We start from the raw sequence: 22,700 nt of genomic DNA on the forward strand, positions 1-22,700 counted from the left end.
AACTCAAAAAAAAAAAAAAAAAAGAAACAAGCCAGAAACGGTTTACAAATGTATGGATAAAACTTTGCTTGAAATGGAAAGATTATCTTGAAAAAAAGCATACAACTTCCAGTAGGCCTACGGAAATTCTGAGTTATGTGGGGAATTTAAGTAGGTCTATATCAGGGATGGGCAACATTGCTGAGGGATGGGGGCCACAGCAAATTCTGAACTCATCATGAGGGGACGCAGTGCCCGACTCGGCTGTTCCATTTTTCACACCGGACCATATTCCTTTGTTACATGGGCTACAAAAACGCCACAGGTGTAAACGCGGGAGATGAGCTGGAGCCCTAGTGAAATTGAACAGCGCTCTCCTACGTTCTGTTGGCAAATGTCCAGTCGAGAATACGATGGGATGAGCTTCGTTCGAGAGTCTCCTATGTGAGAGACTTGAACAGCTGCTATATTATGTCTTGCTGAAACGTGGCTGGATGATCACGCTATGCATGTAGTACTCCATACAGCGGCAGGATTGTATGGTGGCTCTGGGCAAATCGAAAGAAGGTGGAGTGTGTTTTTTCATAAATAACAACTGGTGTGCTGCCTCCAGTGTAAAGGAAATCTTTAACTTTTGCTCACCTAATATAGAATACCTCATGGTAAACTGCAGACTATTTTATCTACCAAGAGAGATCTCATCTGTAATTATCACGGGCGTCTACATCCCCCCCACAAGCCAACACTGGCACTCAATCAACTGTACGGGGCCATAAACAAAAAATAAACCGCTCATCCAGAGGCTGCGTTTCTGGTGGGCGAAGACTTTAACGCGAGGAGACTTAAAACCGTCCTACCTCACTTCTAACGACACGTCTCCTGCACCACCAGGGCGGCGCTAAAACTCGAAAACACTTTTATTCTACCCACAGAAACACATTCAAAGCCCTCCCTCTGGCAAATCTGACCATGACTCCATTCTTCTGCTTACAAACAAAAGCTCAAACAGGAAGTACCAGTGATGCCCTCAATACAGAAGTGGTCAGATGAAGCAGATGTGAGATTGTTTTGCTAGTACAGACTGGGATATGTTCCCGGGATTCGTCCGATAGCATTGAAGAGTTTACCACAGCATTCACGAGCTCCATTAATAAGTGCATACATGATGTCGTCCCCATAGTGACCATAAGAACGTATCCAAACCAAAAACCATGGAGTACAGGCAATATCCGTGCTGGGATAAAGGCTAGAGCTATCGCTTACAAAGAACGGGACAAGACCATGGACGCATACAAGAAAGCGCCCTACGACCTCCGATGAGACATCAAACATGCAAAAGGACAATATAGGAGGAAGGTGGAATCCTATTACACTGTCTCTGACACTCGTCGTATGTGGCAGGGCTTGCAGAGGACAACGGATTACAAAGGCAAACACAGTCGTGAGTTCCCCAGCGATGCAGAACTCCCAAACGAGCTAAATGCCTTTTATGCTGGCTTTGAGGAATATAACACTGTTCCATGAGTGAAAGACCCTGTTTTTCCTGAATGACTGTGTGATCTCGTTCTCCGTGGCAGATGTGAGCAAAAAGTTTAAACAGGTTAACAATCACAAAGCCGCCGGGCGGAATACCAGGCCGTGCTCTCAAACATGCGCAGACCGGCGGGCAAGTGTCTTCACAGACATACTGTATCTACGTGTCCCAGTCTGTAATCCCAACATCATTCAAGCTGTCCACCAGTGTCCCTGTTCCCAAAAGCTGCAAGGTGACCTGCCTAAATGACCATCGCCCTGTAGCACTCACAACTGTAATTATGAAGTGCTTTGGAAGGCTGGTCATGACACACCTTCGCTACACTGACCCTCAACACGGAGGCCCCTACGTGGTGTATCCTTAGTCCCCTCTTGTGTGTGCTCCCTGTTCACCCACAACTGGTTGGCAACGCATGACTCCAACACCATCATTACATTTGCTGATGACACGACTGTGGTACTGGTACTTCCTGTTTGGAGCTCCATTCTTGTGTATTTTATTTTATTCCTCGTGTTACTATTTTATTGTTTAACTCTGCATCGTTGGGAAGGGCTTTTAAGATAACATTTCACTGTAAAGTCTACACCAATTGCATTCAGTGCATGTGACATTACATTTCATTTGATTTTGACCTACCATACAAAGCATCAGAGACTTACTTCTACTATGTTATGTCTTCCCCTGAGTCCAGGTTGACTTTATATGTCCAAACTCAGAATCAAATATGCTTCACAAAAATAACATGCTTGTTGTGTTAGAACATTTATTTTGATTGCCGATTCTTTGCATTTATCAAAGTCCCTTCAGTTAATCTGATTTCAGATGTGTCTATGTAAATTTAAACACGAATAATACGGAAATAGTTATTCTTGCAAAGCATGTAAACGTTTAAATCAAACTATTATATTCATCTGACTATTCGTGCGTATAACTGTAGTGACTGACATAACAAGAGTTAAACTGCTGTTAGAAAATGGGTGTTTCGAGCCCTGAATGCTGATTGGCTAACAGCCGTGGTATATCAGACCTTATACCATGGGTATGACAAACACGTATTTTTACTGCTCTATTTATGTTGATAACCAGTTTATAATAGTAAATAAGGCACCTCAGGGGGTTATGATATATGGCCAATATACCACGGGCTGTATCCAGGCACTCTGCCTTGCGTCACGCATAAGAACAGCCATTAGCCGTGGTATATTGGTCATATACCACAACCTCTCGTGCATTATTTCTTAATTATACAACCAATTTTCAAAAATGCAACTTGTGAATTATAGTATTGTAACTCTCGACAGTAAGGTGAGACAATGACTGAGTTCCTAAAAAAACTAACACATTTCCCGTTTTGGAAAATTCATCCGCGGCCCTACAAAAAGGGGGCGGTCCGCATGCGGCCAGTTGCCCATCCCTGGTCTAAGTCAATATAGCTACTTTCCTAATTATGAGACAATCTCCGCGTATCTATTGTAACAATTATTACAATATGTTAAATGTCTGTTTTTCATATAGATCGTTTACTTGCATCATATAGTTCCTCCATGCCGTTGAGGGGCGCATGTTCGTCATAAATAAACGCCATCGATAAACCCAGGCGCTCAGCCATGTTGAAGAAGTCTCAGCGCTGAGAGAGCTGCATCCCGCCATTGTGTAGATTCTATGCTCTGTAGAGAGACAGGGACTCTTGACTAACTCTCAATATACATTTCATACACCCTGCCACTTAAAGAAATAACTAAAAATTCAAATACAAAAAAAAGGCTCCAGGGAGAAAGACATGTCAGCCAGCAGCCTTCTTGAACAGGTAAAGAGAGTCACTTTATGAATATCTATCGAGAGGTAACCAGGGTAGCTTGTTTCAGAGGCAGTGACTCTCTCTGTAGCTGGCTAACGTTAGTGCAGTAGGCCTGACCACCTGCTAAAGGACTGACTGGTGAATATACATTTCTTCATTTATTTTTATTTTTTTCCCCTTCCTCTTTTCTCATAAATCAAACCTTCATGAATCACCTGGACCCAATCCAGAGACCGAAAGGCCAAGGAAACAAAGGTAAGCTATGACAAGTTTACTGTCTCTGTATGCGGATTTCTTCTGTGTGGTCGCGGATGTGATGATAGTTAGCCAGATAGCAGGCCAATCTCGCATTGCGCCCATTTTTAGCTTCTATAGTTGATTGGATATGTGAAAAATATTCCGATAAATTGGTACTACTTCATCTTTATTTTAGTTTGTTTAAAAAAAATGACATTTAGTGTCATTTGTTTGAATACACCATTGTGAATTTTGAGGCAATCCTGTTAGCATTGGTAGCTAACTAACATGAGCTGCTACATTAGCAAGTTAGCTGGTTAGGCATTTCCTTAGTCAGATGGCTAGTGGCTTACTGGCTCCTTGGTTAAATGATAGCATCGCTTTGCAAATGATTAAGTTGTCAATCGAATGTGTTTACATCAAGTTAGGCTTCAATCTCCCACGCAAAAATAAACATGTTGTTGGCTAACCTCAGTATTTTTTAAATAAACGATTCTTCGCGGTCGAGAATATACACATGAATAGCCTGCCAGTGACACGTCTTCCAGCATGCTGTTCTCACCGAACCAGTACCAAGTATATTGTCATATAAACCACGAAGTTACAATGTTTCAGTTCTCTTACAATGTTTTGCGGCAACTTTGTTTACTAGCCATGCCTGTTTTCCCAGTTTGGCAATTTTAATTTTCACATTATGCTTAGCTATGTCAGGACGAACTGAAACACTCTTGACAAGTGTAAGATTTGTCATAACTACAATCACCGATATTAAATACAAATTGATGAAGTTTTCTCCAAGTTGTAGCTAGAAACAATATTCTACTGCACTTCGTCTCACCGATTTCACTGACAATTGATGGTTGCAACCGATTTACTGTGATAAACAGGCCGCTTCTGCATGTATCAGTTGTGCTGCAGTTACAATCTGTCAACAAAAACGTATCTAGCATTAACCCCTAAGACCTAGTGTTATTTGTTTTATACGTGGTACACTATAGACCTAGCCAGCAGGAAAGATAACTGTTGTCCAACTCAACAAGTTCCATGTATTTGTTTACATCACCCATTTTAGTGCATTAAAAAACAGCATATTGTGTGGCTGTGAACTGTAGTTGTGCAATGCTATCGATGTCTCATCAAGCTTCATGACTTCCTGGCTCTTATTCTCTGTCACACTCATGACCAGCTGTGAATATGTAGGCCTATGATTAGTTGCATGGACTATTTCAACTTTATTCAAAAAATATGTGTCCAAGAGTTGTCTCTTACATCGCTGTCTACTCCTCCTTTCCAGTGCAAAACGGAGCTGTGACCCAAAAGGATACTTTGAATGATGATGAGTTTGAGCCTTACCTGAACCCTCAGGCCAGACAGGTGAGTACCAGTCCACTGCCATCAGTTTGACTAGGCCCACACTGTTCCTAACATTTGCCTGCTTAGACTGCAGGTAAATAGCGTTCGTTCACTTAACATTTTGACAGGGCCTCAGTTCTAATGGAAATGATGATGATGCTCAACAAGCTAAATTACTCATAGGTTATGATGGGTAAAACTCCCACTGGTACGTTTACATTAGTCATCCATAATGGGGTGATCTCACTGTATATTTTTACAGTGAATGACTTTTATACTGTTGCAATTCATGTTTTTAGCACTTAAAGACTCTTCTTTCCCCCAATTTACTGCGCAGTCCATTTCCTTTTCTAGTTGCAGTTAAACTGTCTTTCATCTCGTTGTAACATCTGTTGGGTGCCCTCAGTGGTGGGCACTTCCCAGAAAAATGGGCCACAATGGAGCCTGTATTCCTCCAGTCAAAGGAATGCCACTGTTTTCTCTTCCATAAAGCAGTTCACTGGTGTGAAAGTGGCCATAGTCTAAGTGGCAGCCGAGGCTGACATAGATCCAAACGAGGATAGCCATCAGATCGATGCCCTGCTTTTTGTAATGTAATGATTGAAACTATCAGCAGGCTAACCGGGGTTTTCTTCTCTCCGCAGAGCAATGCCTATACGGCCATGTCGGACTCCTACATGCCCAGTTACTACAGCCCATCCATAGGATTCTCTTACTCCCTGAACGAGGCAGCATGGTCCACCGGGGGAGATCCTCCCATGCCTTACCTGACCTCATATGGACAGCTGAGCAACGGGGAGCACCACTTCCTGCCTGACCCCATGTTCGGCCAGCCAGGCCCGCTGGGCAGCAACCCCTTCTTGGGCCAGCACAGTTTCAACTTCTTTCCCAGCAGTATGGACTTCTCTGCCTGGGGCAACAACAGCTCTCAGGGACAGTCTACGCAGAACTCTGGCTACAGCAGTAGCTATGCCTACGCACCCAGCTCGCTAGGGGGTGCCATGATCGACGGACAGTCCCCCTTTGCCCAGAACGAGCCCCTCAACAAGGCACCTGGCATGAACAGCTTGGACCAGGGCATGGCTGGACTTAAGATTGGTGGCGGTGCAGGGGACATGGGAGCCCCAAAGGTGGTGGGCTCTGGCCTCCCCAGGGGATCCCTAGGCCACAGCCAGGTTTCTGGTGGAGCTCCCAGCATGCCACTGCCCCCCGTGTCCATCGCCCCCGCTAAGCCCGCCTCCTGGGCGGACATTGCCAGCAAGCCGGCCAAGCCGCAGCCCAAGCTGAAAACCAAGGGTGGCATAGCGGGGACCAACCTGCCCCCTCCGCCCATCAAACACAACATGGACATTGGCACTTGGGACAACAAGGGGACCATGCCTAAAGCGTCCACCCCCCAGCAGGCGCCTCTCCCCAGCAACGGGCAGCCGCCCAACCAGGCCTCACCTCAGCCCGGCACCATGGCCGGAGGGACCCCGCAACTGCCCCTCAGCAATGGACAGTTGGTGGCCTCTTCGGCCCAGCTGGGGCAGCACCAATTCCCCCCCAACGGGCAGCAGGGCATGGGGGGGCAGCTGCAGCTTTCCCAGGGCCCCCCGCCCACCACCCAGCCATCTCAGCCCACCCGCTGGGTCCCTCCACGGAACCGTGCCAACGGCTTTGGGGATGCCGTGGGTGGGGCGGGGCAGTCACCCCCCAACTCGGGCGTGGGTGGGTTGCTGGTGCTCTCGGAGCCCCACCCGGTGCTGGAGAAGCTGCGCCTGGTCAACAACTACAACCCCAAAGACTTTGACTGGAATCTCAAGCAGGGCCGTGTGTTCATCATCAAGAGCTACTCCGAGGACGACATCCACCGCTCCATCAAGTACAACATCTGGTGCAGCACGGAGCACGGCAACAAGCGGCTGGACGCCGCCTACCGCTCTCTGGGTGCCAAGGGCCCCCTCTACCTGCTCTTCAGCGTCAACGGCAGTGGCCACTTTTGCGGCGTGGCGGAGATGCGCTCGCCCGTGGACTACAATACCTGCGCCGGCGTGTGGTCGCAGGACAAGTGGAAGGGGCGTTTTGACGTGCGCTGGATCTTCGTTAAGGACGTTCCTAACAGCCAGCTGCGGCACATCCGCCTGGAGAACAACGAGAATAAGCCAGTGACCAACTCGCGGGACACACAGGAGGTGCCTCTGGACAAGGCACGGCAGGTGCTGAAGATCATCGCCGGCTACAAGCACACCACCTCCATCTTTGACGACTTCTCCCACTACGAGAAGCGCCAAGAGGAGGAGGACTGTGTGAAAAAGGTAAAGGCCTGCCCTCCACCCATCTGGGGAAACAAATAGGCCCAACATCTTGGGTTGTGTGCTTGGGGAGTGGCATGGGAAGCCATGGGTGTGTGCGCTAAGGTTCTGACAGCATCTCGAGAGTAAAAAAATCCAGTTGACGAGTGCAATAATTGAAAAAGGTTATGAGTTGTTATGTATGTGGTCATCTTACAATGTGCCGTACCTACAGAGAATGTGGATATGCCAGAAACCAAGTAACGTCCAAGTTATAAAATTGAAAACAAGTTTTTTAATTAATTTTTTATTCATGTGTGATTTATCTCACATTGATTTGTGATTTACGAATGCTGACCTCGGTGTTGATTAGGTGTGTCCATATGAAATGTAATGGGTATTAACCATTCGGTATCCAATTGATGATCAATGTGACATTTTTGTCTTTGTGGAAATGTGTCCCCATTGTGTATGAGGAATTTATGTATTTGTTACTGTTATTTGGTCAATTTTCAGATGCTTGGTCTACCAAATCAATGCTCTAATTATAGAGGATACTATATGCCACCATAGCAGTCCCTCCAGGATTCCACAGCGTTGTTTTTTGATGGCTGATTCTGCTGTGACTGACACTGCGTGGCAATTTGCAATGACTGGTGGCAAAACTTTGACGTGTTGCTTTATTAAGCCATTTTATGTGGCAAAAGGGAGGTGATTGGTTGACATTGTGAGCCCTCGCATAATATGTGATAGTTGATCTTGCCAAAAATTCAGCGCTCGCAAAAATCCAGGAGGGACTGACTGCCTTATACAATTTTAAAAGGGGAAGTGGAAAGGTTTTGCAGGAGTCATGTAAACAAAATGCCAGAAGTCCCTTGTGATCACCAAGATGCATTTTATCATTGACTTTTTTTTTTTATATATATATTGACTCCCAAAATGTTTAGAATATTCATAATTATGCTTCAACCTCTGTCATCTTATCCAAAACAACCCTCATTCTTGACTGAGGCTTCTGTTCACATGATTAAATGTATGTTTACATCGGTCGTTCAGTCAAACAGTATGTGGACGCCTGCTCGTCGACTCATTCCAAAATCATGGGCATTAACAGCCTCCACTGTAATGGGAAGGCTTTCTTCTAGATCTTGCTTCCATTCAGCCATGAGCATTAGAGGTTGGGGCTGATAATGTGCGTTAGGCCTGGCTCGCAGTCGGCATTCCAATTCATCCCAAAGGTGTTCGATGGGGTTGAGGTCAGGGCTCTGTGCAGGCCAGTCAAGTTCTTCCACACCAATCTCAACAAGCCATTTCTGTATGTGACTCGCTTTGTGCGCGGGAGCCTTGTCATGCTGAAACAGGAAAGGACCTTCCCCAAACTGTTGCCACTTAGTTGGTCGCACAGAATCTTCTAGAATGTATGCTGTAGCGTTAAGATTTCCCTTTACCTGATCGAAGGGGCCTAGCCCAGACCATTATTCCTCCTCACCACCAAACTTCACAGTTGGCACTGCATTCGGGCAGGTAGCATTCCCCTGGCATCCGCCAAACCCAGATTTGTCCGTCGGACTGCCAGATGGTGACGCATAATTCATCACCCCAGAGAATGCGTTTTCCCTGCTTCAGAGTCCAATGGCGGCGCTCTTTACACCACTCCAGCCGACGCTTGGCATTGCACTTGGTGATCTTAAGCTTGTGTGCGGCTGCTCGGCCATGGAAACCCATTTCATGAATCTCCCGACTAATAGATATTGTGCTGATGTTGCTTCTAGTGGCAGTCTGGAACTCGTTAGTGAGTGTTGCAACCGAGGACAGATGATTTTTACACACTTCAGCACTCGCCGGTCCCGTTCTGTGAGCTTGTGTGGCCTACCGCTTCATGGCTGAGCCGTTCTTGCTCCTAGATGTTTCCACTTCACAATAACAGCACTTCCAGTTGACCGGGCCAGCTCTAGCAGGGCAGAAATTTTACAAACTGACTTGTTGGAAAGGAGGCCTCCTATGGCGATTGCTACGTTGAATGTCACTGAGCTCTTATGGCCACTGCTGCCAATGTTTGTCTATGGAGATTGCATGTCTGTGTGCTTGTTTTTTTTGTTTTGTTTAAATATTTTTTTATGTACCTGTAAGCAACTGGTGTCTGAAATAGCCAAATCCACTGATTTGATGGTGTCCATATACTTATGGAAACATACTGTATGTTAATTCTTTGGTGTTGGGAACAAATACTTGCTCAATGTACCAATGTCTACACAGCCGTGCAACATTTTTAAAAAAAGCTTTTGCTAACGTGTCCTTCAATATAGCAATCTAATTAGGATGATAAGCCTGTAGCAGGGGTATTCAACCCTTTACCCCACAAGGTCTGGGCTACTCCTGCCTTTCTAGCTCAGAAGTCATTGCACCCACCTGGGGACCCAAGTCTAAATCAGAATGGGAGGGAGCAGTAGAACTGGTTTCAAGGTCCAAATATGAATTTGAGGTGCTTTATAAGTTTTTGGCTCTGGTTCTGGCTGGAGCTGTGTTCATCATAGTGATTATTGTTAGTTAGACTCACTTTAGGTCTATATCTCTGTATTACCGCCTGTTTTTATACAGACCACAGAGTGCTTGTTTGTCACCTCTGAGAAGACGACGCAGTTTTCCTTACATTGTAACAGACCTAGTTATTGGGTTATATTTGAGTCTTTCCCTTAATACTCTGTTGTGACAGCATGTCTCAATGATGTCGCAAATTGGATTTCTGCCTCGTGTTTCCATCAATCTTATTTTGTGGAAGCTCAAACCATGCTTCCTTACATAGTGGTATGTGATGACAAATGTATTTTCTAAAGTAACCGTCCAGTGAAAAATCTCACAAAGTTCCTATTCTGTTAACTCCTATCCAAATAATGTGGTTGACTCATCCTATGCTTTTATTTGTGGCCTAAGCATAAATGGAATAAACCCCTACAAAACCCCCACCTCCAACTTCTCAAACAGTAAAACAAAAAACAATGCATTGCAGATAATTGAATCCTCTTTAAGGAGGATGAGTTGGCCAATCTGTGGTATCCACCATTCTGTTGGGGTACGCCCACACCATTCCAACACAGAAAATTTGCAAATTATTTCACTCGTATTATAATATTTCATAGCAGTCTGGAAACACTGGACGGTTACTTTAGAGGCGTAGCGGGCTTTTCCATCAGTATAGCCACATTGCATGACTGAGGCTGTGTGTGCGAAACAAGGTCTGCATTATTTACTGCGGCAAGGAAACTGCTCTGCACCTGGGGGTATTTCACATTATACAACGTGTGCTTATAATCCTGAATGCCGATTGGTTAAAACCGCGTTCCAGCCGGTGTCTATTCCACAAGTTTACCACCGGCTAAATCTAGGATGTTAAAATGCCTATTTACTCTGTTCCGTCTGCTCTGCACCTAGTGGTGTTTTAGCAGCAAACTCCTCATACATATTCTGAAAAGACTACAGATTTACTTGCTGTCAAATATAAACTTATCACTGAGTTAACTACTGCTTCCTCTTATCTAGACAATCAAGAGATCTGTGTTTTGTCTTTAATTTTGTGGTTAACACATTGATGCAGGTTGGTGATTTACCACTGGTTACTGACTGGAATTTGTATAATATTACCATGCCTTTTTAGAGGTTTCGAGGTCAGAGGAGAACAGAGGCATGTGCACAAGAGAGCAAGGCGGGATACTGACTGTTCAAATGACCAATGATCTTTGTGGTATAACTTACCAATGAAGTAAAATGTTTTAGTGATCACTTTTGATTTTGTGATTTCAATTGTAATGTTTCATCTGTATCCACTTCGATACCTGAGTCCACTTACTGTAAATCAATTAAGTTGTTGATGCATGTATGCCCAAGATTGATTGAAGGTGTTCCCTTTCCTGTTTTGTTCCAAACTAAAGCCTGATGATGTTCTGTTACCAGGTGGAGGTCCAGGGTAGCGAGCCGTACCCCAGTAACCCCAACCCCAGCAGGAGTCATTACAGACTTCAGGTAATGACCTCGCCCCCACTTATCGCTCTTGTAGTAGCCTAACCTTTAGTGTGGAATTACTCTCCATTAGGTGTACTCCGTAGAGGCTCCACAGCCACTTTGAGACTTCACCATACACTGCACAGAGATTTTGGTTCATGCCATCATTTTGTGACTTTTACGTTAGTATCGTGGGGTTTATTTACGGAGAACACTTGGTGGAGTGTAAACCCAGTCTAACAGGCCTGCTACGTTAGATGTCACTTTTGCAATTAATTTATTGAAATGATCCTCTGGTTCTATTTACAAGAATTCTACGCGTGGCTTGATAAAGTGACTTACTGATGTGTCCAGTGTAGCATCTAAAAACCTACTGTTTTTTTCTGCTCTCCTTGTCAGACTGACGCCTTAAGGCCCGCACGGACCATACGATTTTAACCACATTATGCCACAGTTTTGCAGCCTTCTAGACAAAATGTCCAAGTGGCGGGCAAATTCTTAGGTTGTAAACGATTGTCGGACGTCTTTGCTTGTTCCGTGTGACAGGATCTAGGGTCTGGGATTTTACATTTTTTTGTTTATATTTTTTAAGTACCACTAAGTGCGATCGTAGGCTCCGACAAAGTTCTTGCGCTGTCTTTATCACGAAGTGTGACTGTTACAAGCTGATCCCGGTGACTGACCGACAGGAACACGTCTGAAACAGGTGTTGTGCCCCCTTGCGTGAACGTGCGCACACACTCAATTCTTCATTGCTGTGACGATTTCTGCTCTTCACTCCGTTGTCCGTTTCACTGATCTGAGTAGCAGAAAGCATTTTAAATTGTTTTATTTGTGTCCTTCAAGGCAGCTGTCAAAATTATCACGTTTAGGCTGCGTTTCATTTAAAAACTGTACGGCGGTTTGATCGCGGGAGAGGCACTAGTAATATCTGCAGTTTTCCGATTGGCTATTTTGTTTTCAAGTGTATTCGTCTTGAAAAATCTCTTTGCCAAAATTCGTCATCTCTCCCATGTCTTATTCGACTAGTGGTAGTTCTGAAATGTTTGCTTGCCTGCATTTTACTCCCTCTATGCTTAGTATAATACACATACATTAATTATTCATTTTGGTTGCCTATCCTGTTGTGAATTTTGTTCTATAGAAATTATTTGACTCTAGTGACCAAAATTAAGTACATTTGAAAGGGTGAGGATTTCGGCAGGCAAGAAAATGTCCTTGCCGAAATCCCTTCACTTTCCTTAATTTTGTCACTAGAGTCAAATACTTTCTATAGAACAAACTTCACCTCAGGATAGGCAACCAAAATGAATAATGAATGTATTGCGCCACTCGGGAGCCAACGTGTGAAGTAAAAGTTGGTAAAAAAATAAAAAGTCAATACCCCAAAAAACGACTTCGGTAAAAATACTTTAAGGTACTACTTAAGTACTTTACACCACTGCAAATGGCCCATGTCTCTCAACGGATGAGTATTGCAAATGTCTGAAAAAGTGGTCAGAACTTAATGTTGTATGCTAGGTACCCCAAAGCTGATTAAAAAACATTTTTTTAATTTTTGTTTTTTTGTTTTGCTTAAACATTATATTATTATTTTATTTTTGTATCACCAGGAATCTCAAACATTATTGGGGTAAAATCTGTTCAAGTATTCCCACCCAAAAAAATGTAAAATCTTTTTTTTTTAAATGTATGATCTTGATTACATTGAAAAAATACTTTTTGGGGGCTTAGTTGTGGTCAATTTGTAGTGTACAAAGAACTAGAATTATGTTCTGTCCCCCTGATTTTAATACGCTCTGACAGAAATAGTCCCACAGCTGAATCTACTTGCCTTCCCGTGTTGTAGGCTATACATATCCTGTTTATTCATGTAGAACTATTCTGCTGGACTGTTGGGACCTGGTGGTAGGGAGATATGCTTGGCTTGGTACCAGTAGATATGGGTTCTCAGTGTGGTGGAAACTTTCTATATTTTTTTCTGTTTTTAAATATTATGTGAAGAACCACAACCTCTACTCTTACATCCATTGATGGGAGCATGGTAATTAAGTATGATCTGCAACATTTTGTTTTACTGGAAAAACCCTGAATCTCTGAAGTCTTGTGTGTTTTGATGCGAGTACCCAACCTGAACTCTTGTTTTCTGTGTCCCACAGGAACGCCAAGGACGTGTCAAGTAACAGTCACTGCTTTGGGCAAAAGACTGCAATGGGCCCCTCTTTTCCCTTTCTACCCCCATCACATTCAGATATTTCAAGAAATTCTAAAATGGGGCAAAAAAAATTAACCAAGGACACACAAAAAAAACAAAATGAAGACTTTCTTGATTTCTTTTTACTTTAAAAGACTGACTTTGAACCTGTAGTAAAATAAAAAGAAATTATTATTCATAGGACTAAAACTTTGATGCATAGCATCCTTAGGTGAATCTCCCCCACCCCCCCCCATTCCACTACATATGCTTTTTTTTTCTTACTCATGTGCTCCCCCCTGCCCCGCCTGTTTTTACAGTCTGAAAACAAGTCTGTAATTCTTCTCATGCAAAGTAATAGTGGAATTTTTTTGGTGTCATCTACTACGGCTACTATTAGTGGACAGAAGTCCAGGCGGGTCATTATGTAAACAACCTCCTCCAGTGGGAGATTAAATCATCCAATCAGGACGTGGGGGGGTCTCCTCAGTGGATATTTGTTGTAGTGGGTCCTGTCATCAGTTCCTTCAAGAAGTTTCTTTTTCATATGCTTCCATCTGTTTATAAAAAAGAACTAAAACAAATGATCGCGATGACCTTGTTTATTTTTTGTGTTGGGCAGAGTGTATGGGGGGCGGAGGGGGGGGGGTGAAAGCAACAAGATTTGTTACGTTTAGCCTTGGTCATTGTATAATTTTATGTACAATTGTACAAAATTGGGCTGTTTGCAGACTTCAGAACTTATTTGCCCTTTTTTCTTGGACTGGTTTATTAATGTTTTTATTGGCTGCTTCCCTCCTGCCATTTTTGTTTCCTCTTCCTCCCGTTTTCTTAAAGACCGCGCCGACGCGAGTGGCCTTGCCCCCATTCTTTCTATTGATCAGTTCAAAGTAATAAACGTTGTATACTCAGCAAGAACTCGTGTGCATTCCCCTTGTTTGACTGTAAGCACTTTTCATGCTGTGTGCATCCCCTTTTCAGATTATTATAATTTATTAAGGGTAAATGTTTTATTTGGTAAGGAAGCCATATTACCCCCCCACCCCCCACACACACACTTAATTCTACCCCAAACATCCCTCTTTTACTACTTACCACTGTCTCTTTCCACTGCCTGCTCTACCATAACACCGCCACCCTTGCAGAATGTCAATGTTGGTGAAAACACTACTGGCTTTTCTCTGTGGTATAATAATAATAAAGTCAATCTTGCTATTTTCTCTTCTTGTAACTCTGCTGCGGGGGTGTTGGTAAGGGCTGCTTTGTTAACCTGTTATTAGACCAGCATCATCTCGAGTGGTGTCAGTAGGTGTTTGCAATGTGAAGCTGTGTTCTTGCTTGTGATCTTTTCATCGTGCTGAACGCCGCATCAACAACTACTAGATCTTGGGTCACTGTCAAGTATGTTACTGTTGAAACTGAGGCTGGTGGCATTGTAGTAAATTTCAGCCTACAATTGGGTATTTCAGACAAGTGAGATTTGGATTTTGTCATTGGTGATGCTGAACATGTAGGCCTATATTTATGACTGCATCTTGCTGTTTTTAAATATGTTTGAAACAACCTGGTATAGCATTAGCACAGACGTGAGAAACACGCTTTCCATATCTTAAATTCACCATTGGTGCACTGTCACTCAACATGCATGCTTACGATAATCGGAATGCTATGTCTTGTCACTGACGTTTATGGCCCAGAAATTACAGACCTCATGTAGTTTATGGCATAATTACAGTACTTCAAATAAATCCATCTCACTGGTCCATGAGCAAAATTGCCAGGTTGACCAATAATTTCTTTAAAATCAAGGTCTGGGTCCCCCAGATAGCATATGAATGCATCATAAGCGATGGCAAAATGCAGGAAATTTAGCTATAACGGTCGCCTTGGGGACACAAACGGTCCAACCCTTTCTCAATGTTCTAACAGAAATGGGGTGTACCGTTTTTGGTGGTTCATCGTGTCATTCTGGCCTTGCGCATTGCAACGGACAGTTTGTTAGCTAAGCTAGCCACTTGTAGCTAGCCAGTAACTCCTCCAGTATGTGTTGACCTTATTTCACAGGATTTGTTTTTGGAAGCTGTAGAGATCGCTAAGAAATGGAACCTCTTCCGCAAAGTGTTTTATTCATACATTTTTGTTTTTAGGTATTAAATGACCTGGTATGATGGTGCATCGATTACACGGTTTAAAGCCTTTGTTTTTTCCCAACGTTTTTAAAGAAACTGGCCAGTGATTCCAGATTTCTATGAAATATGAGTGAAATTGTTTTCAAGCAGCTTTTCTGTGTTGGAATGGTGTGGGCGTATACCCCGGTGATTAAACTATTAATTGGAGTATAGTGTTGATTGGCCAGCTCATCCTCAGTAGGATGACAACATTAAGGAAATAGCACAAAAAAATGTTTTTGTCTTCTTGAGATACTACTCTTTTAAAATATTTTTTAAACACTTGTATTCACATACAAGTATTTGAATGGGTCAACAACATTATTTGGGTATGTGTTAACTTTTTAAAGTGTTATTTTCATGTTTACTTCACCTCATGGCAAAATGTGGTAGAGTAGCAGGAGATCATCTAAAGAACTCATTATCCTTGTAGATTTCATGACCTGACGAACTAAAGCTATTCTGGGGGGGGGGGGGGTTAACTCTATTAGGACGGTGTTCTTAATGTTTAGTACACTCAGTGTACAGAATATTTAGCATATTGTCACTGCATTGCTTTGCAACGTGAGTCCCATTTTATGTAGTTTAGGTGACATCAACAGGATATTGATGATGAATCTGAAAATTTAAGAATTATCTTTGTCAGAGGATAGATACTGCGCAGACCACCTATTCATCCATCAACTCACGCGTCAGACTGCTTGAAGCCTTCAACACTTTCTGATGTAAGTCTATTTGGTTGTGTTTTGCACAGGCAGACCATTTCCGATTGGCAAAATCAGAGCTCATCCACTTCTGAAATTTTAAATATTTGCTACAAAAAAATAATAATTATACACATCACTTATGCAAGCTAACAACCAGCATAGATGACTATCTAGTTAGTTAGCTCACAAGACTTGCTGTACAAGTTAGCTTGCTAAGCAGCCCCCCTTCGATTGGCTCTGGTTTTAGGAGTGGCATGCAGCCTGTGAAACGGGCCGTCAGACAAGCGTCGTCCAGGGCTTAAATGCCCCACAAGCTTCTATCTCATAGAAAATGGCGGGTGAGCTAAATACATAATGGCCACTGGGAGGCGACAAACATTTATTTTAGTCTGTTGTCATGCCCTGGGTCAGAATAATGGGAGTGCTGAAGACGAAACAGCCAGGCCTGCTCCAGTCCAGGGTTACTCAACGCTTAGCCAATGAGGTCTGGAGCTTGCAGGTTTTCTGGTCTACCTGGTAATTAATTGCACACACCTGGTGTCCCATGTCTAGATGAGTCCCTGATTAGAGAGGAACAATGGACAAATGCAGTTGAACTGGCTTTGAGGTCTGGAGTTGAGTTGGCTCTAGTCCACCTGGTCATGCAGTCATGCCAAGAATTCCCACTTTTTGAAGGAGACATTGGGCCACATGTTTATTTTTAAAGCCATGATGAAGACATTGATTAGGAGTCTTTTTACTGTTGTTTTGAGCGTGCAGCAGGCTTATGTGGAAATCTGAGGATGGCTTTTGAATATAACCCTTTCACATCTTGATTTGTTCTTCACGGGATGAGTTCTCATGTATGCCAAATACGCACCACGTGTGACTGTATTGTTCTTCACGGGATGAGTTCTCATGTATGCCAAATACGCACCACGTGTGACTGTATTGCCTGTGTTTTATTTGATCTCGTCTGTTTATTGCCTTTCATTCGACGTAAGGAAGCAGTTCCCTGGGATTCCCCCTAGATGTCTTACTATGACGGTGGCATCTAGACCTCCACATTTCCACAGAGTTCCTTCTGAGTTTGACCGTGTGGAATATGATGAGCAAGAGAGGATGATGATGATATTGGTTAAAATGTGTGCTGCCTGCCAGTCATACTCGTGGGCTAATTTGAGCCAAACCATGTAACTACGCAGTGCGTCTGTATTCTGGACTAGGCTACATGCTTTCACGTGATTCTGTTTGATGAAAAACTCGACACATTTTCACCTTAGGCTCTTGATATTCCCATGAATCACAAGTCTGCAGTCGGCAATGAGAAAGTAGTTGTCAATGTTCTCCAGTCTCGCAGACGGAGGGGGCTTGATGGCACGTGTCGCGGAGTCTGCGGTTGCTGCGTGAAACATGTAGCCCAAGGGGGCTTCGGATGACCCTTATCCGCTCCTCTCTGGGGATTCAATGGCCCTTGGTGGGATGCAAATGAAGAGCGAGGGAGCCTGGCCCAAAGAAAAGATGAAGGAGAAGAAAGGAAACTGGGGGGGGGGGGGGGGGGGGGTGCTCATATCTTAAACCACATAATAAATAAAAAAAATCATAAGAACAACCTTGCCTGTTGGGAAAAAGCTGTCGAATGAGGATAACTGCTCCTACTGAGTCTACTAGAGGGCCTTTTTGTCCCTCTATTTCCGTCGGTCTTTATTCCTTCTCTCTGTCTAATATAATATATATATATATATCTGACTATATATAGTCTATGAATAATCCAGTCTTGACATTCCATACAGACTATAAATAAAATAGACAATACATTTCCATGCCAGTTGAGCATTCTGGAGATTGCAGTTAATTTATTGGCTAAAATACTAAATCAGTAGCCTAATCATCTGAAGATGAAATCCCAAGTATAGTTCTTCAGTTGAAGGGTCGATTATTCTGAAATGAATTGTAGGCTACTGGACACCGTATAAAAACCTATTTCCCGTTTGGACAATATTGAATATGATAGGCTATTTTTACAACATACAGGCGGCCTACACTGTACATTATTATTATTATTACATTTGTTTTGTGGTTATGAAATTGTTTTAAATTACTCGGGTATATTATTATTTGTAATTTGTAATACAAGGTCAGGTGAGGCATATTTTATGGCTGTTTTGTTAGATCGTTCCACACGCGCTGCACCTGATTTTTATGAAGGAATCAATCTACTTCTTTATTACGCTTCGCCATGTCTAAACCCGACCCCAGTTTACAGCTCAAAAGTGTTACTTCGCTTCTTGTCAGAATAGGCCTAAGCGTGATACCATTTTGATGTTCAGATTCAGTTGCCTAAGGAATTGTTCTTTCTGAAAAAGTTTTTCACAAAAAAAACAAAAAAGTCTATGGCATGTTTGATTTGAGGGTACGTTATAGGAGAACTGAGAATATAGTTCTCCAATATATTCTCTTAGACTCTACTGAAATACATTATTTATTATTTAGGGCAATTGAAGTGATTTTAAACGTCACACTTTTCTCTTATATTCTGTTTTACCACAAATTCGACAAAGCTTTAGTCCTATCGTCATTTTCGTCATGATGTGCTCTGATGATGCATTTCTTCTGGGCTAGGCTACTTCTTCGAAAGTAAATAGCCTATCAAGGTTATGTTAAGCCAATTTTTAGGGCTATTTAATTTTAAAGACACTATTAGGCTACCTATTGACCTGGATGTCATACTTTCAATTTAATTAGGTTTAGATGAATCCAACAGGCCTAACTCATCTTTCTCTACAAGCTGGGCATTATTTTTAATGGCTGTAACCTATATATACTAAGAGTGCACCAAAAAAATATGTTATATTTGTGGCCTATGTGATGGGTACTTGTATTTTTGCCTGTTCTTTTAATTTGAATCAGCACATTTATGGTTCCCTGCCCCATGAGACCTTATCTTCAAATACCATCCCTTTAGTTTTGCATTAGGGAGGGAAAGGCTTTAATTCTGCCATATAGGGCTGACAATCATTTGGCCCAGTGTGCTGTGTCAGTAGGCCTAATAATTTATTTCTACTTTTGCATGATCCATTTTCAACAATACATCCAATCTGCTGCATTTATTGTCATAATAAAGCCGACGTTAATATCCCCGTCTCCTCCCTCCTAAAAGAGCCGACGTTAATATCCCCGTCTCCTCCCTCCTAAAAGAGCCAACGTTAATATCCCCGTCTCCTCCCTCCTAAAAGAGCCGACGTTAATATCCCCGTCTCCTCCCTCCTAAAAGAGCCGACGTTAATATCCCCGTCTCCTCCCTCCTAAAAGAGCCGACGTTAATATCCCCGTCTCCTCCCTCCTAAAAGAGCCGACGTTAATATCCCCGTCTCCTCCCTCCTAAAAGAGCCGACGTTAATATCCCCGTCTCCTCCCTCCTAAAAGAGCCGACGTTAATATCCCCGTCTCCTCCCTCCTAAAAGAGCCGACGTTAATATCCCCGTCTCCTCCCTCCTAAAAGAGCCGACGTTAATATCCCCGTCTCCTCCCTCCTAAAAGAGCCGACGTTAATATCCCCGTCTCCTCCCTCCTAAAAGAGCCGACCGTTGTTATGACAAAAGGGTCTTTATCCTTTTTTATGCAGTTTCCTTTCCTCCGCCATAATCACCGGTCAACTGCTGACCACATCAAGGGTCAATACCAGTGACACCGTATTGTCCTCTGTTTATTCCATTGTCCTTTCAACAGTGTTTGTAACATGCATAATGAGGTCTAGGCTGAACACATGGGCCTGTTTGCCATCTTTATCTCTCGCAACAGGACGTCTCTATGGATTCTAGGAACAAGTAGGTCCAGTGGGCGACAAGACAGGCTAATATTTACGTAAACCTCCCGTTTTTTTAAATTGTGAAATCGTTTGCCTGTGTATTATTTAATTGCTTACCATTTTAAACGAGGCACACATTTTATAATGAAATTGTAGGCAATCGTGTATTTAGAGATGTCATCTCAATGTAGTTGAATGTTGGAAGTATCTGTCCTGGTTGTTTTCAGCGTTTAGCAAATGTCTGCCTTCTACGTCTTTTGAGGACAGGTAGGCCTATATGAAATATATTGTAATTCGTAAGCTACTGATGATAAGGTCACAAAATATGTGTAAATTAAAATGTTTTGTACCGCTTGTGTTTGATATCTGATTTGTGTTTGATATCTGATTTGTGTTTGATATCTGATTGTGTTTGCATTGACGTCTCTTCATGCAGATGACTCCTACTGCAACGTGTTCGTATCTAGGTCAGCCCTCAACATCGGGGCCGCTTGCTTTGCACATCAGTTATATTTTAAAATGTACTTGTGTATTTAATTGGGAAATAGTACATGGGACTATTTCCTTCTGAATTGCTGGTGTTGGCGCCCCAGGCTGGATCACATCAAGGCATTTGGTGTCTTTAATGCGCTCTAGTCCAGGCCTTTGTTTCCTTGGAACAATTTGGAAAATGTACAACATGTAACAAACAGCAGTGTCTCTCTCTCTCGACATGGCTGCTTTATTAAGGATACTTACAATGAACAAAAATAGAGGTTATAATTTCAAAATTTGATCATCCAAAATGCAAGGGCGGTGCTGTGGGCTGGTACCTGTATGGGATTAGTTGAAGATGGGTGTTCTATGAGCCAAACATAAGTAGATTCACCAACCAGTTATCTTTTTAAATCAATTTGGGTACTACATTGGTTTACTAAATCCTTTCAACTATTAGTTCCCCAACAACTAGGGCACAGTTGGCTAGGCTACACTGTCATTCTAAATCCTATGAGCACTCGTTCTAGTTGGGACAGGGGCACTGAAACAGGCATCCTTTGAGTGGATCTCTCTCTCTGATGGGGCACATGTACCTCGGAGACATGCTTTTATGCATAAACAAGGCCTTTTGATTTCCACTTCCTGCCACTTGGTCCCCGGCTACACTCGCCCTAACCCTGGCCTGAACCCTCTGTTAATTTGGCGATGGCGCTACCCTACGTATCTTTCTCTCTCTCTCTCTCTCTCTGCTACTAGATGTGTATCTGTTTATCCCTGGTTCAGCTCGCTGGTCTCTCAGGTGAGAGTAAGAGTGTGACGTCCATGGCTTCTCTCTTGGCATTCACCGCGTGCCTTAATTGTATTAAAATTAAATCAAGGTCCACTGTGAACACAAAGAGCTCAAACCCAAGTTCCAACCTCCTCTTCTCCTTTTCATCCTGCCTGTCCCTGTAGCTCGCTATCACTTTCCCTCAGTCGTTCAACCTTTTCTCTTCACGTTCGCTCTCTCCTTTTAGCACCTGTTATCTTCTCTGTCCTATGTAGAGGGTTGTCTGCATTGCACCCCTCTGCTGCCACTATGTGCACCAATTCTAGTACTTCTAGTCAGTCCTCTCTGGTTTAGTCCATGTGGTTTGACTCATCCCTCTCTCCTCTCCTCCTCGTGGCTCTGGTGCTGTTATGCGGTCACGTCGAAGCACATCGCAAGATAATCCCGTGCAAACGCAGCCCCTTGGAACACGGTAAAAACAAGGACTCACTTCTATACACACAGACATGCAGAGATACAGAGTCTATACGTAAGCCCATACCGCTGCCTGCGGCACGTGTGTTGGTGTATGTATGTATGTAATGTATGTTATGTATGTATGTATGTATGTATGTGTTAGAAGCGAATCCAATAACACCCGTACAGAAAGGAAAACAACAATACATCCAATCAAATAAGCATTCATATTGTTTTCACAATCAGATTTTTAGCCTGTTACTGCTATAGCAAATCATTTAATGCACCAAAGAGCGATAGAGAGAGAGATGTACCTTTGTTGTACCATACAGCTAAAGAGCAGCCCTGGTACCTGCTTGCCAGTTCATTCCTGCAGTCAGACCTTGCTCGTACTGTAGTAGCATAACAAAGGATGACGACACACACTGTATATGAAATAGCAAGATGGGGATGCTAATCTATAACCTATAAGTGTTATCCTTAGCGATAGGATTGTAGTCCATGGTCCACGTAAAGGTGTTAGTAAGCATGTAGACAAGCATTTAGTTACAGCTGCATCACTCTCTCCGACCTATTCACTCCCTCTCATCTCTCCCTCTCTCTCTCTCCCTCACTCTTTCTCTCTCTCTCTCTCTCCCTCTCTCTCTCTCCCTCACTCTTTCTCTCTCTCTCTCTCCCTCTCTCTCTCTCCCTCACTCTTTCTCTCTCTCTCTCTCTTTCTCTCTCCCTCCCTCCCTCCCTCCCTCCCTCCCTCTCTCTCTCTCTCTCTGTCTCTCTCTCTCTCTATCTCTCTGTCTCTATGCGTAAGCACAGAAAGGAAAAAACACAAAAGCGAAACAACAAGATACTTTAAAAGCACCGTCCTGAATTAAATGACTACATACATAGTATTAAAATGAATAAATATCATGTGATATCGAACCGAAAGGAAACTGATAATAGAGTGAATGCACCAGACTCAAAGATCCATAT

General features: G+C 43.1%; 1 protein-coding gene across 1 annotated transcript; it reads left to right on the forward strand.

The window, feature by feature from the left end:
- Positions 1-3,120: 3,120 nt before the first annotated feature.
- LOC139375389 (YTH domain-containing family protein 2-like) lies at positions 3,121-14,279 on the forward strand. Its single transcript, XM_071117125.1, has 6 exons — positions 3,121-3,320; positions 3,542-3,566; positions 4,843-4,922; positions 5,546-7,198; positions 11,123-11,191; positions 13,330-14,279. The coding sequence occupies exons 1-6, from the start codon at positions 3,294-3,296 to the stop codon at positions 13,351-13,353; spliced, it is 1,878 nt and encodes a 625-aa protein (XP_070973226.1). The 5' UTR covers positions 3,121-3,293; the 3' UTR covers positions 13,354-14,279.
- Positions 14,280-22,700: the final 8,421 nt, after the last annotated feature.

The sequence above is a fragment of the Oncorhynchus clarkii genome, chromosome 19, assembly GCF_045791955.1.
Source record: "Oncorhynchus clarkii lewisi isolate Uvic-CL-2024 chromosome 19, UVic_Ocla_1.0, whole genome shotgun sequence".
In the NCBI taxonomy this organism is placed as follows: Eukaryota; Metazoa; Chordata; class Actinopteri; order Salmoniformes; family Salmonidae; genus Oncorhynchus; species Oncorhynchus clarkii.

Excerpts from the sequence above, each read along its gene's own strand:
- LOC139375389 (XM_071117125.1), top strand. The coding sequence starts at position 3,294 with ATGTCAGCCAGCAGCCTTCTTGAACAG. Across the intron at positions 3,321-3,541 it reads CCAGCAGCCTTCTTGAACAG|AGACCGAAAGGCCAAGGAAA; the intron begins GTAAAGAGAGTC and ends GACCCAATCCAG. Across the intron at positions 3,567-4,842 it reads GAAAGGCCAAGGAAACAAAG|TGCAAAACGGAGCTGTGACC; the intron begins GTAAGCTATGAC and ends CCTCCTTTCCAG.